At 40.2% G+C, this 20,294-nt stretch overlaps 1 protein-coding gene across 3 annotated transcripts in view; it reads right to left on the reverse strand.

Moving 5' to 3' along the window:
• The window catches only part of crybg1a (crystallin beta-gamma domain containing 1a), a 209,140-nt gene that overhangs the window by 77,559 nt on the left and 111,287 nt on the right, over positions 1-20,294 (reverse strand). For all 3 annotated transcript variants that reach the window (XM_072552693.1, XM_072552698.1, XM_072552703.1), the window contains one exon: positions 5,313-7,480. In XM_072552693.1, the coding sequence (XP_072408794.1) occupies positions 5,313-7,480 (2,168 nt within the window). The remainder of the gene's footprint in view (positions 1-5,312; positions 7,481-20,294) is intronic.

The raw sequence follows: 20,294 nt of genomic DNA on the forward strand, positions 1-20,294 counted from the left end.
TTGTTAACCCTTTGGATTTCTAACCAGATCCACAGTGGGTTTTCATTTTTGCTTTTGTGCTTTTAAAAGGATCTCAAGAGTCAACTGAGGCCATTGCAAGAGACCCAGGTATCTTGCTGATTTAAGAACTTATCTATGGGCAAAGTGTGTGAGGACAGAGAATCCTGAACTGACCATGATCATTTGGATTACCAAAATACTGTTTTCAACTACCAAGCTCAGACATAATTTCTGAAATTGGGATCAATAAAATAACTTGGTATTTAAAAAATGGGAAAGATTGTTTCAGAAGAAAGTAATTGACCACCATCAAAATTTGTCAACTTAACGACTTTCCCCTACACAAAACAAATTCTCACATCTGTTGTTGTTATATTTGATTTTGGAATAATTTTAAAAGAAGGATATGTTGAGTATAACCTAGCAAACTATTTTGAGAAAATTTTCTGTAAGACAAAGCAAACAAGCAGAATTCGGTAATATTTTGAACCACACAGTTATGTTTAATTTCTATTTCAAAGACAGTACAATAACACCTTTTTAAACTGGATAATAAGGCTTCTCCAGAGTTGCTGAATCAGATAGATTATTAGCTAATGGGATTCCCCATTATAATAAACAATAGTGATGGGAAAGTGTGGCACAACAGCAATAGGAATCGGAATAACTCATTTTAGGTGCAGTTAAATGAAGTATGCCAACTGAAAGGAAAATGTAGATGAAATTAACTATTGCCAGCTTTATTTTGGAGATATATGTGCCCTTCCCCATGAAGCTTTTTTTTAAAAAGGGAACTGAACTGGATGATAGGGCCACCACAAAGAACATTTCGAACAAGTAGGGAGGATACACTTGTCCATCAAAATCCACTCCCCTACAACTTTTAATCTTTCAAAAAGATCATCTGCAGATATTAACTTAAAATGTACTGGATTAGCTGAAATTAAATTAAATATAATTCAATTAAATGAAATGCAAAGAAAAAAAAATTTAAACCTGGTCATGATTAGTAAGATGATTGGTTTTAATATGTTTCTATGCTCTGTTGAATGAATGTGAATGTTTTAGATTGAGTGCTGCGCATCAATCATAATGGACTAACTGTCACAGTAACTTCAGAAAAGACAATAGTGAATCACATGTGATAATGTGGACTATTTATTCGCTAAATGTTAGATTGTTATAGGATTATGCTGTGTAAATATCATATGGGTGATTAAATGGCATAAAAATGGTGAACAGCAAAAACAAGCTAAAACTGATGAGAAAGTCCACTAAAAGCAAGGGATAGGCTTTTCTCTATAGAGATGCTAGCTACTTTTAATGAGTTAAGACAGTGGTGAATGACACATTTGTGATGTGAAAGTGGGAATAGAACCCTTTGCGTGTGAAAATCAAGAATGCATGGCATAATATTGGGATATTGATGCAAGCGGGCAGAAGGGATTTGTTACAATTTGAAATACTTAATATGAGGGAAGGCACAGTGAAAATGCACTGAAGAATGGGTCTCAGATTTGACTTGACAAACGATCATTCAAACATGGAACAGAAATAGGACCAAGCATCCGAACTCAGTTTAGCCAGTGTAATACTGAAGTTGTTTGATTTAGCACAAATTTTAGCCTGTATATCTGAGCCTTTCTGTCGTCTTTGTGAGCAGAATAACCACAACATCATAATCAAATTACCGCATGTTCCGAATCTGAAACTGAAGATGACTGATATCTGACGTTAATTATTCACAAGGTGTCAAGTAACCATTGACAAAAAGATTTAACTCCTTCAAGGCCAAAAATAAAAATGGCTGCCTCTCAGTAATGTTCATATATTTACTATTACTGTGGATAAGTCTAATTTAGCACATATTGATATTGGAAACATGAGGCTGGACTTTGCCTAGAATTTGGACAGGTCGCCACTCCCTGCCAAATGATCAAACAAAGAACAGTACTCCACAGAAACAGGCCCTTCAGCCCACCAAGACTCCACCCAACATGATGCCTTTCTAAGTTAAAACCGTTTTGCCTCTACGCTGTCTGTATCCCTCTATTCCCTACCTATTCATATATTGGTCAACTTTGCTGTTGTATCTGCCTGTACCACCTCCTCTGGCAATGTATTCCATGCACTTACCACCTTCTGTGTAAAATACCTGCCTCTCACATCTCTTTGCAACTTAACCTCTCTTATCTTTAACCTATGTCCCCTAGTGATTGACATTTCTACCCTGGAAGGTATTGAACAGAGATTGTGAACAGATGTTGTGAGTCAGCTTGACAGTGGCAAGAAGAGCACTGGAATCAGTATGCAAGTTGAGGTTTGGTTCAAGGGATTATAAACTTAGTCTTCTCAAAGTTTGGATGAAACTGCAGCTCATCTAAAATTTGGTATCAGTCAGTAGGTAACAATTTCAACCACAACATCTTTGCATCAACTACTCTGTCTTGCTACATTTTCAGAAAGTATTTACATAATTTCTTAAAAGTTCAGTGTTTCTGTTCTTTAAAGGAGAAATGCAAAATCAAGTATTGGAAGTGGGGATATGTTGGTTTACAAAGCGAGTGAGTATGGCAGCATTACCATCAATTATTTCAATAATCGTAGAACCCCTACCACACTCTTGACTCTAATCTCCAGCATCTGCAGTGTTCATTTTTGTCTTTCCTATTTATGTACTTGTCCAAAACTCTTTAAAATATTGTAACTGTACTTGCCTCTACCACTTCCTCTGGCAATTCATTACATAAACTACATCTGTCTTAAATAGGAGACCATTAATTTTTAAACAATGCCCCTCAATACTTTACTTCCCTAAGACAGGAAACATCCTCTTGGTACATACCTTATCAAGTCCCCGTCTGAATCTTATATCCTGCAATAAAGGTGACCTCCTATTCCTCTAAGTTCCAAAGAGAATAGGTCCAAGTCTATGAATCGACATCTTTCTCTTCCTCTAAGTCTAGTGTTCTGTTCAGCTTACTACTTGATCATTCCTTTTGGTGTAGACTTTTTTCTGTTCATGCTCTATTGGAATTGCTTTTCCTACCCACCTTGTGTACTATTTGTCATTTTTATCAGTAAATCTCACACTTATGGATTATTCTGTCATTGTCGGCAATCCCTGGCAGATGAGGATGACTCTCTTCCACTCTCAGTATGAATCTGTAGATGGCTGTATAGACTGATATGGCTACCCAAGCTCTGTAACACTTGGGGCAACTGGTGGTTACGGGAACGGATGGGTGGCGCATTGATGTGGCAGCATGCTCCTTTCGCTGTTTTCACCTGGCTTCCATTTTTTTCCCTGATGGTAAGTCTTAAAGTGCTTGGCGCCTTCACTGATGCTCCTCCTCCACCTTCGGTGGTCTTGGGCTAGTGATTCCCAGGTGTCTGTGGGAATGCTGCACTTCGCCACTGAGGCATTGAGGTTATCTCTGAAGCATTTCCCCCATCCACCTGGGGTTTGCCTACCATTTTGAAGCTGGGAACTGGCATCAGCAAATCTCAAACTCCTGGATTATTCTGCAGTAATAATTGAACATATCTCATCTATACATTTAATATTTTATGTCACTGAGCTTGGCCCTAGCTACTTCTTTATTGACTGCAAAGCTTGAGCGCTTCAATAATTTCCTTACCTTCTTTAAAGAATTAAAAATATTTCACTCATCCAGCATCAACAAACATCAAATATTGAACCAATGCAAATATATCTAGTGAGCCAGAAAATCTGCAGTTTTTTTCAGTAAACTCCCAAAAACAAAGTTCAAGTTGCGACTCAATCTTCAAAAAGCCATTTCACCTGTGTAATATTCCAAACTTCAGATTTCCAATGTCTAGTACTTTGCTTTAGGGTTAGCAAATATCAGTATGTTGTTTTTACTAGTATCCATGAATGCAAGCCATTGTTCTCCTATGCTTACAAAAAAAAGCATAACCTCATTTTATTATCTGTATTGCAATAGAATATTCATTGATTTCTTTCATTTGATATTTCTTACGAAGTGTAACAAAAGAAGTTATTTTGTCCTTTCATTTGGACACTACAAGTTTAGAAACTATATCTGGCATTTACAAATATATATCACCCTGCAAACCTCTTGTCACTTAAACCAATCCAGTCCAATACATTATGATTTACATAATCTAATGACAAGACAGACGACCAGCTAATAAGATATGAAAACTCGAGAACAAATGGATACAGAAAATATTGTCATTATTTGCATGCTGTGTATTAGTTTCTAAAACTCAAAAATTATATATCTTATACTTAGCATTACTTTCTTAAAGTCATGTATTACTTTAAAGTATAATATACTTCATTCCACTGCACATAGAACATAGAACAGTAGAGCACATGAACAGGCCCTTCGCTACCATGTCTGTGCTGACTACGATGCCATTCTAAACTAGTCCTATCTGCTTGCCAATGATACATATCACTCTATTCCCTGCCTGTTCATGGGTCTGTCTAAATGCCTTTTTAGATGTTGCTATCGTTTAGTCATACACATATAATACATAAACTTAATACAATAATTTGTAAAGTGAAATTTACCTCATGCAAACACTGAATATAAAAAGTATGTGCAATTACTTGGCATTTCTAATATGAAAATCATCTAATATTGTTTAACAAAAGAGAAGAACTGAAAATAGGGATTAGTAGAAGGCTAAATAAATGCATGAAGAAAGAGGCAAGTGCTTGGAAAAACTGAAGAGCTGCAACATGGCAGAGTGGTTTAAACAGAAATTTGCCAAGTTAAGTGTAAGAAAATTCAATATTTCATCAAAGATATAAAAAGGTGTATTAATATGGAAATGAATAAACAGCTATGGTGAAGGCTTGACCTGCTACACAAGCAAAGAAGACTGCAATCATAAGGACCAAAAACTTAATGCAGGGATTTGTAACAGAAAATGGATAAGCATTAGAGGCTGTTAAGAATAATGGTGAGAGGGAAATTACACAGCATACTCAAAGAAAGATGTCAGAATTTTGACCGAAATTGAACTCAAGAATTTGGAAAAAAGTTTGCACTTTAAAAGTTGAGCACGGTGATGAGGAAGACAAAGATAAAAACTGAGTTGTGCATTAGGTAGAGCAGAGACACGATGTCATAGAAGGAAGGTTTTAAATTCAGCTTGCAGGCTGAATCAGAGATTGCACATCACTGCATTCACTCCAAGTGAGAAACCGGAAAGCAGAAGGAGAAGACTGAGCCTGGAATGTGGAAATTTTAACAATAGCTTAACTTGATGATTTTAGCATGTTGAGAATAAGTTTATGGAAAAAATGTACTTACAGTCTTATTCTGGTAGTGACTGTGGAACATAGTTGTGAGGTAATTGTATTATGGTTGATACTTGTTCCTTTCAAGTCATTAACTTCCGGAGTTTTCAATATTCCCAGGTCAGCACTGTCTTTGTGCTCAGCCAAACTAGAGTTTCCCATGTTTTGCTGATTATCTATTTGGCTAACTGAAGCAATTGCATTGTTTTGATCTGCAGAGTTTAAAGCAACCAATCTTTCCCCTAGTTCATTGGTATTTGCTCTTTGTAAAGAAAATATGAAATCCTCATTACTTGCAGAACGTTCAGCAGCTCTATTATCTGCAATAACAAAGTTAGTATCAGAGTTTTCTGGAGCAATAGATTTTTCAACTTTTTGACCACATTGTGAGGCAATGCTGCTTGTTGATATGACATTTTCAGAACCACAGAATCCACTGTCTGTATTTGGGGCCTTCTCCAAAGAAGCTTTTACTGGAGACTTGACTTTGTTATCTGAAGCTGGATCGCAAGGCACCTGTTTTGAGTTCTTTTTCCTTGATGTAGCTAGCTTGGTTATGTCTTGTGCAGATTCTTCACTTGCTGGAAAAGATTTTGATGGTGGTTGATGAGAAACCAAAGAAGGAGTACTTTGCTTTGGTGAAGAGGAGGCATTAGCTGAAGCATCACAGGACTGTTTGTTGGGATTATTGGAATCTATTCCTTTCGCTTCCTCTTCAAATGTACTAGTACCTGCACTTCCAGTACCTTTATCAGACTGCTGATCAGATTTCAGAGATCTTCTTTTCTTTCCCTTTCTTTTACCTCGTTTGGTTTCTGTAGGAGATTTTTTATCCATTTCAATAGACTCCGAAAACAAAGCAGTTGACTTTTCAGTTGTGTTGTTCAAATTTATTGTGCCATTAAGAGAGCCATAAACTGTTTTATTAATATTTGTTTCTGGTTCCACCACACCGTTCTGATTTTCTTTAAACAGGTTACCTGTTGCTAATTGTTCATTGTCATGTAAGGTTTCTGCACCTTCACCAATGTGAGGAACAATCCCTGCCTCTGAAACCTCGCTTTTTTTAGTATCGAGTGTAACTGTGTCGTTCTTGGATGAATTCTGCTGCTTTTTCAAAGTAGAATCACACAATACTTTTTGAGGAATATTGTAATTTGCAGTTTCATGTTTAAATCCTTGAGGCACAGAATGGTTCAACTGAACAGTTTCTGCATTTTTCAAAGTTTTTTCTAAAACGTTCAGTTTCACATTAATATTATTAATGGGTAATGAAACAGATGCTTCTGACAAGGTTATATTTGAATTTCCTTGAATTTTGGGAGGATGCACATCAATTTCAATAATTTCAGCTACCTGTTCAACCCTTAGAGTCTCAGAAATTGGTAAAACACATTCCTTTATAGCTGGAATATCTGTACAGTTAGCAATGGTTTCACAATCACATACACCTTCAGCGAGCCTGTCACAATTTACAAATTGAGTGTCTTTTAGTTGTCTTGTGACCTGGGATATGCTTTCAGAGTGTGTATCAAGTTCACCAATCCCACATTCCTTTACACTTCTGTCATCTGAGAGCAAACTTGCATCTGCACAGATTTCAGATAATGAAGTATCCTCTTTATTTACCAACGTGCCTCCACATACATTTGACACATTGCCTTCAATTTCTTTTTCTGGCTTACTACTGACATACTTTGGAGCTAATTGCTCTCCAGCACACTCAGGTCCAGCTGGTTTTTCACTGTTGATGTTCTGCAGGTTGACATCAACTATTATGGTATTTTTATTTGCTGTCCCAATTTTGGGGGGTAAACTCAGAGATGACTTCTCTGGACTACCAACTGCTGGTAACAGGTCCTTTACTTCTGGGGAGCCAAGTAATATCTCTGCTGGATCTTGGACAGCTGCTTTAGCCTCTGTCACTCCTTCACTCCCGTGGTCTTGCCAAATTGATGATGTTGCTGAATCAGGAGATCCCCCTGCAGTTGTGGTCTCCTCTGTATGATTTAAGTTGCTTCTTGCAGGAGGAGCTTCCTCCAGGGAATTGCTTTGGCTTAAAGATGCTGGGGATGCATTTTTTGAATTCTTTCTTCTAGTGGAGCCAAACAATCCTTCCAGATAGTCCAGCACCTGATTCTTTTTGCCCTCTTCTGCCTTTTGGAGGCCTGGAAAACGAAACTAAAACAAATAAAAGAGAATTTTAGAGAATGGACAGATGCAGAAAAACAAGTTTTGTATACAGTACAAATTTTAGAAGAACATTTAAGTAAAATCTAGGCCAGCATTTTAGGAAACAAGGTTTATCCAAAAATAATTTCTTTGACAGTTAGGATAGGCCAAACACACTGGAAATTAGTTATTTTATTCGAATTAATAGCTGCCTAAAATACCTGAACTGGATTAGTTTCTGAATGAATGCCTTCTGTGCATAAACGTTCTCAATACTTTCTTAATTTTTCCATAAAACTGGCACAAACCTAAAAATAAAACTTAACTATTTCCTTTCCAACAGCACAATGTTTAGAAACTTGCCAGAAAATTAAAACAAAAAGAACGGCTGCGGAGTGGTGCCCAAGAGGGGAAAGCGCTGCTTTGACGCGAGCTCCAGGTAAACGCTGGTGTGCCTGAGCCGCGAGCTCCAGGTGTGCACTGTTGGGTTCTCGGATCCACGATCCGCAGGTGAGCGCTACTGGTGTCCTGGATCCGCAAGCTCCAGGTGAGCGCTGCAGCTGCGCTTGAGCTGCAAGCTCCAGGTGACCACTGCTCACTGAGCCGCGAGCTCCAGGGGAGCGCTCCTGCTGCTGTCCCTGTGCCGCGAGCTCCAGGTGAGCGCTCCTGCTGCTGCTGTCTTTGGGTTGGAGTTTCAGGTAAGCGCTGCTGCTAGCTTGGACTGGAGTTCTGAGTGTGCGATGATACTCTCCTTGTATCGCAGCTCCGTTCAGTAGTCCGGGGTCTGACGAAAGGTGACCTGGTAATACGGGCCTAGCCAACCAGGGAACGTGTTAGGCATTAAGCGGGAAGCAAAAAGAGAACAGAGAGAAACCCTCACAAAAGGAAACAAAGCAGAATTGTGACTTTAGTCGGAGGCGGTGGCCAGATTAAAGTAGAAGTTTAAAAAAGTGTTGGCACTGTTTATTTCAGAGAAGGATGGTAGTCTCCAAAACTGAACAAGATGAACGCAAAAAAAATCTGCAAATAATCAGCAGAATGGGCAGCATTTGTGGTGAGAGAAACAAGTAGATTTCAGGTCGATGACACTTCAGTGGGTTTTCAGAACTGTCGTCGAGTCAGAGTCAGAGATGTACAGCCTGGAAACAGACCCTTCGGTCAACCCGTCCATGCCGATCAGAAATCCCAACCCGATCTAGTCCCACCTGCCAGCACCTGACCCCCGCTACAGATTTCTGGAACTGAAAAATGTGTTGCTGGAAAAGCGCAGCAGGCCAGGAAGCATCCAAGGAGCAGGAGAATCGACGTTTCGGGCATAAGCCCTTCTTCAGGAATGAGGGAAGTGTGTCCAGCAGGCTAAGATAAAAGGTAGGGAGGAGGGACTTGGGCGAGGCGCGTTGGGAATGCGAGGTGGATGTGAACTATTGAGATTGCCACTTTGAATTTTGATTTGTCTCCACTTGAAGCACTTACAGTGTCATCCTCTTATTTCATATCTATTTCAATAATGCCTTTGACAAGTTACTGCACAGAAGGCTGCTAAATAAGATGAGCCCATGGTGTTAGGGCCAAGGAACTGGCATAGCTAGAGAACTGACTGGCATAAGGCAGAGAGTAGGGATAAAGAAGTCTTTTTCAGGATAGCAGCCTGTGAGTAGTGGAGTTCTGCAGAGTCAGTGTTGGGACCACAACTAATCATATTGTACATTAATAAAGAACTGAGGGTATTGTTGCTAGTTTACAGATGACACAAAGATAGGTGAGGGGTAGGTATTGTTCAGTAAGTGATGAGGCTGTCGAAGGATTTTTATAAGCAAGTGAAGTGGGAATAGAAGTGGCAGATGGAATACAATGTTGGAAAGTGTGAGTTATGCACTTTTATAGGCAGAATAGAGGTTTAGACCATGTTCTAAACTATGGAAAGCTTCAGAAATCTGAAGTCTTAATTCATGATTCTCTTAAGGTTGGGAATAGGTGGATGCCCTCAGGCACCAATTGCTCAAGTAAACACACAGGTGCAACAAGTGGCAAAGAAAGCAAACTGTATGTCGGCTTTCATAGCAACAGCATTCAAGTACAGAAGCAAGGATATCCTGCTGCAATTATACATGGCATTAGTGAAGCCACACCTGGAATACTTTGTGCAGTTTTGATCTTGTGAGTCACAGCAAAGGTTTACCAAATTGGTTCCTAGAATGGCAGGACTGTCATATGAGGAGATATTAAATTGGTTAGCATAATATTCACTGAGATTTAGAAGAATAAGAGGGAATCTCGGAAATTATAAAATTCTAACTGCCGTAGATAGGTTAGGTGCAGGAAGGATGTTCCTGATGGTGGGGGAGTCCAGAACCAGGAGTCATAGTTTAAAGATAAAGGGTAAACCTTTAGGACAGACATTAGGAGGAATGTCTTCACTCAGAGAGTGGTGAGCCTGTGGAACTTACAGAAAGTGGGTGAAACCAAAAATTACGTGTTTATACCAAGGAGATAGAGATAGCTCTTGTGGCTAGAGGGTTCAAGGGATAGGGAGTTTAAGGTGTTAGCTTGACGATCAGCCATGATCATAATAAATGCAGAAATAGGCTCAAAGGACAAATGGCCTACCCCAGCTCCAATCTTCTATGCTTCTGACATTAATTTTCAAATCCTCTTGCAGATTTGTGGGGCATTGGGACTGGTTCTGGGGGAGGTGGGATCTGTACAAACTGGACAAGTTACGCCTGGACAGGACCAGGACTGATATCCTTAGAGGGGTATTTGGCAGAGTGGCTGGGGAAGGTTTAAACTAGTGTGGCAGGGGGATGTGAATCAGAGGAGCAGGGCAGTAAATGCAGAAATTGAGCGAGAGATAGAAATCAAGGCAAACCTTCGGTTCAACTTGTCCATGCTGACCAGATATCCGAAATGAATCTAGTCCCATTTGCCAGCATTTGGCCCATATCTCGCTAAACCTTTCCTATTCATGTACCCATCCAGATGCCTTTTGACTGTTGTAATTCTACCAGCCTCCACCACTTCTTCTGGCAGCTCACTCCACCCTCTGAAAATGTTACTCCTTTAATTCCCTTTTAAATCTTTCCCCTCTCATCTTAAACCTATGTCCTCTAGTTTTGGACTCCCCTATCCTGGGGAAAAGACCTTGTCTATTCACCCTATCAGTGCCCCTCATGATTGTATAAACTTCTGTAAGGTCACCCCCTCAGATTCACTTTTTTCAGGAGCTGATGAAGATGATTGGTGAAGGAAAAGTGGTTGATGTTGTCTACATAGACTTCAGTAAAGCCTTTAACAAGGTCCCTTTTACATGGCAGATTGATACAAAAGATAAAGTCACATGGTACCAGGGGTGAGCTGGCAAGATGGACGCAGAAAATTTTTAGTCATATGAGATTGAGGGTAGAGGTGGAAGGATACTTTTCAGAATGGAGGGTTGTGACCAGTGTTGTTCTACAGGGATCAGTGCTGGGGCCTCTGTTGTTCGTGGCCGACATAAATGATTTGGAGGAAAACCAAATTAGTAAGTTTATGGATGATACAAAGACTGGTGGAGTTGCAGCTAGTGAGGAGGATTATCAGAGGATATAGCAGGATATAGATCAGTTGGTGGCATGGGCAGAAAAATGACAGATGGAGTTTAATACAGACAAATGTGAGGTGATACATTTTGGAAGGTCAAGGAAAGATGGAAATTGTAAAGTGAATGGCAGAACCGTTAGGAGTATTGATATGCAGAGGAATCTGGATGTGCAGGTCCACAGATCACTGAAGGTGGCAGCACAAGTAGATAAGATAGTAAAAAAGGCCTATGGCATGCTTGCCTTCATTGGAAAGGGCATTGAGTATAAGAATAGGCAAGCTATGCCGCAGTCTTATAGAACTTCAGTTAGGCCATACTTGGAATATTGCATACTGTTCTGACCACCACGCTATCAGAAGGATGTGGGTGCTTTGGAGAGGGTACATTAAAGGTTTACCAGGATGATGCCTGGTATGGGGGCTTTTAGCTGTGAAGAAAGATTGGATAGATTGGGTTTGTTTTCACTGGAATGCAGGAGGCTGAGGGGTGGAGGTGGGGGTGGGGGCCAGCTGGATTTTCAAAGAGATGTGCATGGCAAAATTTTTCACAAGAGTGGTGGGTGCCTGGAATGCACTGCCAGCGGTGGTGATGGAAGTAGTCACAATAGCAGCATTCAAGAAGAAATTGGATGAACACATGAACAGGAAGGGAAGGAGATACGAACTCTGTAAGTGAAGACAGTGTTAGTATGGAAGGGCAAAATGTGTCAAAGCAGGCTTGGTGGGCCGAAGGGCCTCTTCCTATGCTGTATTGTTCTTTGTTCTCTCTGGCCAGAGAAGGAGTGCAGAGAACTGGACAGCTACTGATGTGGTGCCATAATTCAAGAAGGATGGTAAGAATAAATGAAGGAACTACAAGCCAGTGAATCTGCTACCTGTGGTAGGGTAACTATTGGAAAACATTCTGAGAAGCAGAATTACTTTCCAATTAGAGAAGCAAGGATAATGCAAGGATTTGTAAGGTGGAGATCATGTCAAACAAATATAAATTTTTCAAGGAGACTAGGGATGTCGATGAGAATAGTGTGATTAATATGGAATTCAGTAAGGTTTTTGACAAGATCTTGTCTGACAGACTGGTGAAGTAGCAAAGTGCCATGGGATCCAGGGGAATTTAGCAAACTGGATCTAAAATTGGTTTCATGTCAGGAAGGAGAGGTCAATGGTTGAACTGTGTTTTTGTGTCTGGAAGCCTGGGTTCAATGTCGCACCAAAGGGTTTGATGCTGGGTCCCTTTCTGTTTATTGTGTACATTAATGATCTAGACTTGAAAGTAGGAGGTAAGATGAGCAGGTTTGCAGATGACATGAAGATAGGTGGTGTGACAAATAACAAGAAGGAAAGCCTGAGCCTATGGAACAATATGAATGGAAATGGAATTTAGTCCTGAAAAATGTGAGATGATGGATCTTAGGAGGACTAACAAGGCGTGGGATGAACGTTGAATAGTCGAACCCCAGGAAGTACTGAACAGAGAATCACAGAGACCTTGGTATGCATTTCCACAAATCCTTTATGATAGCAGAACAGGTTGATAAGATGGTTAAAGGCAGCATATGGGATACTTAGCTTTATTAATCAAGGCTGGAATACAAGAGCGAGGGAGGTTATGATGGAGATGCCCATAACATTAGGTAGGCCACAGTGAGAGTACTGTGCATGGGTGTAATCTCCACAGTAAAGGAAGAACGCAATTGCATGAGGGAGGGTGCAGAGGAGATTCACCGGGATATTGCCTGGGCTGAAGGCTTTCAACTATGAAAGCAAGACTAGTTTGACTGAGGTTGTTTTCCTTAGGGCAGAGAAGGCTGATGGGGAACCTGATTGATGTGCACAAGCTATGAGAGGTATAGACAGGTTAGCTAGGGAGAAACCTTTCCCCTTAGTAGAGGGTTCAATAACTAGGACAGTTATAAGATAAGGAGCAAAAAGTTTAGAGAGGATTTAGGGGGAAAACATTTTGTGAGGGCTTTGTGTTGTAAATCAGTTCCTAAAAGGGTGGTGAAGGCATGAACCCTCAAGATATTTAAGAACCGCTTAGATGAACACCTGAAATGCTATATCATACAAAGCTCTGGGGAAAGTGCTAAGAAATGGGATTAGAATACATAGATGTTTGATGATAGGAGCAAACATGATGGGCCAACTCTATGACTGTATTTTAAATTCAATTAATAAAATCTGGAATCGAAAACATGAGTCAGTAATGGGGACCATAGAAGACCCTGACAAATAGGAACAGGAATAGGTCATTCGGCTTCTAAAGTCTGATCCACTATTCAGTAGGATCATGACTGATCCAACATTCCTCACATCCATTTTCCTACTCTTTCCCATAACCCTTCATTCCTGAACTAATCAAGAATCTATCGATCTCAGTCTTAAATATACACAAGGACATTGCCCCCATAGCTCTTTGTGCAAGGAGTTCCAAGACATACAAACCTCTGAGAGAAAAAATCTTTCTCATCTCAGAGCTGTCATTGTTTGTCATAAAAACACTTCTAGCTCAGTAATGTAATTTAGGGAAGAAAATCTGCCAACCTTATGTGATTTGGCTTACTTGTGACTCCAGACTCATAACAATGTGGTTGACTCTTTAACTGCCCTCTGAAATAGCCTAGCATGCCACACAGTTGATGGGCAATTAGGAATGGGCAATAAATGCTGGCAATGCATGATGATGATCCCAACAAAGAATGAAAGAAAACATCTAATATTTACAACACTAACAGGGGACTTTGGACATATCATTCCTGCAATGTCCCACAACTGCAGCATTCCTCATAGCTTGCCTGAATCTACTACAATCCAATCGATGGATTGTTTTGGTTAAATAACAATTCTATTGTCATAGTAGCATACAATAGAAGACAAACAACATGAATTTTGGTTTACTTTCACCAAGAAATTCCTATATTCTGTTTCCAAGATTAATTAATAGAGCTTGTTAACAACAGTGGGGAAATTGCAAGTTAAAAAAAAATAAAAGTCAACAGCTGACTGACAAAATCAGAGAGCCATTTGGGCTGAGACTCCATTCAGAAACTGTTTTAATGGGAGATCCTGCACCCCACCCCCCTTTTTCATGTGAAAAAGGCAAATTAACATTATTTGGTGAAAATTTTTCAGATGAATGTTTCATTTTTACATTTTAACTCGCTGACAACTTTGGTTTTAATTCAGATTTGCAGTACTTATAGATAATATTCTTATCACTTTTGCAAACACAAATACCCCAATCTATTTTCAGTCTTGTTTCCACTCATAAGCTCAGAATAACAAAGGCCCAACGGTTCAGAATTAGGACAGCATTCTGGAAGAACTACACATCCATGATATTTTAAGAGCATATTGCATAATCAATTATAACAAAGATAACTATTCAGTTGCAAACCAGAAAAATAGCCTGTTTGACTTTTGTTAAGCTCTATTCCCAAATCTTGTGGCGTACGAGGCAGAAAGTGCATTTACTTAAATCCTTCTGTTTCCATTAATAGGTTGTTCCTGGAATAGATCGCTTGCCTACAGCCAGATAGCATAACCTGAAGGGCCCCACTCTTTATGGCTGATCAGAAGACTCACACACTTAGCACCTGCCATAGGTGTATGGAAGATTTACAGGTTGATAATCAACCTGTATGGGACATAACAAATGCACCTTGAACTGTCATCAGATCCAGGGTTAGGATTTTCTGCCGTAAAACAAACCCCTTTTTCTAAGGCTTCTAGTCCTGAGAGGACTCAAATTAGTTCACCATTTCAGAAGCAATTTTCAGTATGTTTACATTTTTAAGTTGGATTTCAATACAATACATACATCTGCCTCTAAACGATAAAGATCAGGTTTGAGATCTCTAGATGCCCACAAATGTTTTCTTGAAGTCACTTAAATGAAAGCCTTTCTTAACCTAATCTTCCTTTACTTCTTACATTTATATCTGATTAGACTCTAACTGTGAAATTCCTTCCTGAACAACATATTGGATATAACCTACAGCACATGGACTGTAACAATTCAAGAAGGCAACTCAACACCATCTCTCAAGAGTAGCGAAGGATGGGTAATAAATGCCCAACCAGAAATTCCTATGAGGAAACAAAAAAAGACACCATTCTGTGTTCCTCTCTTTCATAGAAATGTAGAATCATAGAAAATTGAAGCAGGTGTAGCGTTTGAACCTACTGTGCTATTCAATATTATCCAACTCAGTACCCTACTCCCACTTTCTTTCATACCCTTTGTTCCCTTTAGCTTAAAAAAACTTCTTGGAAACACTCAATGATTTGGCCTCAACCATTTTCTGTGGCAAAGAATTCCACAGGCTCACTGCTCTATAGGTGGAAAAATTTCTCCTCATCTCAGTCCTGAATGACCTATTCCACTCCCTTGGGCTGTGACCCCCGATTCTAGATTCCCCATTCATAGGGAATATTCTTCCTGTATTTACCCTGTCTAGTCCTGTTAGACTTTTATCAGTTTTTATGAGAAGCCCCTTCATTCATCTAAATTCCAGTGAATATCGTCCTAATTGCTACATCGCTCTTCACGTCAGTCGTGTCAACCCAGGAATCAGTCTGGTAAATTTTTATTGCACTCCCTCCTAAGCCATAACATCCTACTTCTGATAAGGAGACTATTTGATGAAGCAAATAAAGATGGACTTCTGTTACTATCCTGAGGAACTCCGTAGAAACAACCTGGGATTGAAATGATTGACCTGGTTAGTGACCTACTCTTGGGAAATAAGGCAGGGCAGGTGACTGAGGTGTCAGTAGGGGAGTACTTTGGAGCCAGCAATCATAATTCTATTAGTTTTAAAATATCCCTGTGGTAACTTTTCTGACACCTCCTGCTTAAAACCCAAAAGGTCAGAAGGATCGTGAGGCCCTGCTTTCATGGTCTGTACTCGTACTGAAAATCAAGATCAAGCGAACTTTTGCCCTTCTGCTCCACGGGAGGTTTCTGTCCTCCCTCAGCTCGCCTTAGGACACCTGCGTTATGGTGTGACAGGTGTACCGCCCCAGTCAAACTCCTGTCTAGTCCTGTTAGAATTTTATCAGTTTTTAAGAGATGGAAAAGGATAGACCAGATCTAAAAGTTGAAGTTCTAATTTGGAGAAAAGCCAATTTTGACGGTAATAGGCAAGAACTTTTGAAAGCTGATTGGAAGCAGATGTTCACAGGTAAAGGGATGGCTGGAAAATGGGAAGACTTCAGAAATAAGATAACAAGAATCCAGAGAAAGTATATTCCTGTCAGGGTGAAAGGGAAGGCTGGTAGGTAGAGAGAATGCTCGATGACTAAAGAAATTGAGGGTTTGGTTAGGAAAAAGAAGGAAGCATATGAAAGGTATAGACAGGATAGATTGAGTGAGTCCTTAGAAGAGCATAAAGGAAGTAGGAGTATACTTAAGAGGGAAATCAGGAGGGCAAAAAGGGGACATGAGATAGCTTTGGCAAATAGAATTAAGGAGAATCCAAAAGATCTTTACAAATACATTAAGGACAAAAGGGTAACTAGGGAGAGGATAGGGCCCCTCAAAGATCAGCAAGGCTGTCCTTGTGTGGAGCCGCAGAAAATGGGGGAGATACTAAATGAGTATTTTGCATCAGTATTTACTGTGGAAAAGGATATGGAAGATATACACTGTAGGGAAATAGATGGTGACATCTTGCAAAATGTCCAGATTACAGAGGAGGAAGTGCTGGATGTCTTGAAACGGTTAAAGGTGGATAAATCCCCAGGATCTGATCAGATGTACCCGAGAACTCTGTGAGAATCTAGAGAAGTGATTGCTGGACCTCTTGCTGAGATATTTGTATCATCGATAGTCACAGGTGAGGTGCTGGAAGACAGGACGTTGGCAAACGTGGTGCCACTGTTTAAGAAGGGTGGTAAGGACAAGCCAGGGAATTATGGACCGGTGAGCCTGACCTCAGTGGAGGGCAAGTTGTTGGAGGGAATCCTGAGGAACAGGATGTTCATGTATTTAGAAAGGCAAGGACTGATTAGGGATAGTCAACATGGTTTTGTGCATGAGAAATCATGTCTCACAAACTTGATTGAGTTTTTTGAAGAAGTAACAAAGAGTATTGACGAGGGCAGAGTGGTAGATGTGATCTATCTGGACTTCAGTAAGATGTTCGACAAGGTTCCCCATGGGAGACTGATTAGCAAGGTTTGATCTCATGGAATACAGGGAGAACTAGCCATTTGGATACAGAACTAGCTCAAAGGCAGAAAGACAGAGGGTGGTGGTGGAGGGTTGTTTTTCAGACTGGAGGCCTGTGACCAGTGGAGTGCCACAAGGATCGGTGCTGCGTCCTCGACTTTTTGTCATTTACATAAACGATTTGGATCTGAACATAAGAGGTACAGTTAGTAAGTTTGCAGATGACACCAAATTGGAGGTGTAGTGGACAGCGAAGAGGGTTACCTCAGATTACAACAGGATCTTGACCAGATTGGCCAATGGGCTGAGAAGTGGCAGATGGAATTTAATTCAGATAAATGCAAGGTGCAACATTTCGGGAAAGCAAATCTTAGCAGGACTTATACACTTAATGGTAGGGTCCTAGGGAGTGTTGCTGAACAAAGAGACCTTGGAGTGCAGGTTCATAGCTCCTTGAAAGTGGAGTCGCAGGTAGATAGGATCGTGAAGAAGACGTTTGGTATGCTTTCCTTTATTGGTCAGAGTATTGAGTACAGGAGTCAGGAGGTCATGTTGCGGCTGTACAAGACATTGTTTAGGCCACTGTTGGAATATTGCGTGCAATTCTTGTCTCCTTCTTATCGGAAAGATGTTGTGAAACTTGAAAGGGTTCAGAAAAGATTTACAAGGATGTTGCCATGGTTGGAGGATTTGAGTTATAGGGAGAGGCTGAAAAGGCTGGGACTGTTTTCCCCGGAGTGTCGGAGGCCGAGAGGTTTACAAAGTTATGAGGGGTATGGATAGGGTAAATAGGCAAAGTCTTTTCCCTGGGGTCGGGGAGTCGAGAACTAGAGGGCATACGTTTAGGGTGAGAGGGGAAAGATATAAAAGAGATCTGAAGGGCAACTGTTTCATGCAGTGGTGGTATGTGTATGGAATGAGCTGCCAGAGGAAGTGGTGGAGGCTGGTACAATTGCAACATTTAAGAGACATTTGGATGGGTATATGAATAAGAAGGGTTTGGAGGGATATGGGCCGGGTGCTGGCAGGTGGAACTAGATTGAGTTGGGATATCTGGTCGGCATGGACGGGTTGGATTGAAGGGTCCGTTTCCATGCTGTACATCTCTATGACTCTTTCTTGGTGCTGTAGGTGATGCCAATCAGAGGACCTGATTCCCATTAACTGTAATAATACTCAGGCTCCTTGATTCTGAACTTGGTTAACTTTTGTATGTGACAGAAAGAGACGTAGGCTCCATATTAGGCAGTGCCACTTTTAGCAGTACTGCTGGGAAGACAACTGAACAACATGAGCTCCATGCAGGTGACTCAGTGAAAAACCATGCATATTGCTATGTTGTTAAAACTTGGGAAGAAGTTCTCAGAAAAAAAGCCATTTAATTGTTGCAATCAGGGCTTCAGAAAAGTACTGGGAGCTGTGAAGCCTCAAAAGAAGCTTATATGCCTTTAACAGTTCAGTACCACTGAGAGTAGGGGGTTAGAAAACCCTGACTCAGAATTTACTTTATAAAATTGTTCAAGGTTAGAGCTGAGGGATAAATCCAGGGCTCAATCTTGCTTGATTAAGCTAGCTGCTGATGAAAAGTTGGAGCCATGCCTGTGAGCAATGTCCAGAGCACAAAGGAGAAAATGCCCAAAAAAGGAGGGATTTAGACCAGAAAGGGAGCAGTCCTTGAGATAGTTCATTATGAAATGGTTCTTGAGAGGGAGATTTCAAGGGCAGATTGGCAAAAGTGAAGGACTGTCATCCCTTGTGAACTTAAATAAGATTTGATGACCACTGTGTCATTAGTGTTTGAAGGAACTTCTACGGGATCTGCCTTGATTACTTTGCTATGTGATGCGCACTGTGAGCAGTCTGATTACAGTTTATTATCTATATATAGCACATGTTAATTCTGGTGTTAGAATATAAGTTGTCAAGTTGTACATGTATTGCAGATTGCATTAACGTTCTAAAGTCGTAAAGTAGATTATTGTAACTTGTTCAAAACACTGAATTTTGTGACTTTATTTTCTTAATTAATCCTCTGGATTTCACATTTTATCTACTTTAAAAATATATTCGTCCCTAGCCAGATCACAATGTAAATTTGGTGATCTGGTCTTTGATTGTTACAACTATTACACTCTTCATAAGGAGTTAGGAACTATTTATTATCAGAATGTGTATCACCTGATTTGACTTTAATAGAACCCATCCACTTACTAGTTACACACAGTTCTATGCAGCAATTGAATCAACTTGGCTGTTTGTTTCACATAGTGGTTTAGAAAGTAACTTGAAGCAGGACAAACATCATACTGTGTAAGCTATAATTTCTTCTAGTACATATAGGAATGGTCTATGGCTAGAATTTGAGACCACATTTGACACATAGGGCTTTCATTCCCAAGAGTTGATTCAGTCACAGAATGCCATTTAGGTGAAGATGCATTGGAATCAAAGATCTTGAGCACCAATGGGACCTTCAAAATACACTGCATTGGTTATAAAAAAAAACGCTTCCAAGTCAACTATTCACAGACTAGCTTAGGAAATAGGAAAATAACTGAAGGTGTTAGTCAAAATGCAGCCTGTTTCAGTGTTGGCATTTATCTCAAGAGGCCTTGAATATAAAAGTGATGGCGTCACATCTCAGTTGTTACAGCTTTGGTTGAACACACCTGGAGCTCAGTTTTGAGCACGGAGTCTCTAAACAAGGACAGACTGGTCTCTTAAACTCTTTCAATGTAAAGAGTTAAATGATAAAACGCTTGCACTAATTTGTATACGAATATTGCAGCGTGATCTAACCTAGATGTTTACAATGGCAAAAGAAATGGATAGGGTGACGTTTGAGATTTTCTTTTGTGGGAGAACCCAGAACTCGGGCTGTTTAAGGTTAGAGCCAAACCAGGAAGCGCTCCTCCACACAAAGGCTTGTGAAATCTGAAACTGCCTCATCCAGGAGAAGGCTGCGAATTCTGGGTCAACCAACTTTCGAATATTGCGCCAGATATTTTTGGGAGGTAAAGTGATTATAGGCATGAGACACCGCTCGGTGGTGTTACAATTCAGTTAAGG

Source organism: Chiloscyllium punctatum, chromosome 3 (genome assembly GCF_047496795.1).
Source record: "Chiloscyllium punctatum isolate Juve2018m chromosome 3, sChiPun1.3, whole genome shotgun sequence".
In the NCBI taxonomy this organism is placed as follows: Eukaryota; Metazoa; Chordata; class Chondrichthyes; order Orectolobiformes; family Hemiscylliidae; genus Chiloscyllium; species Chiloscyllium punctatum.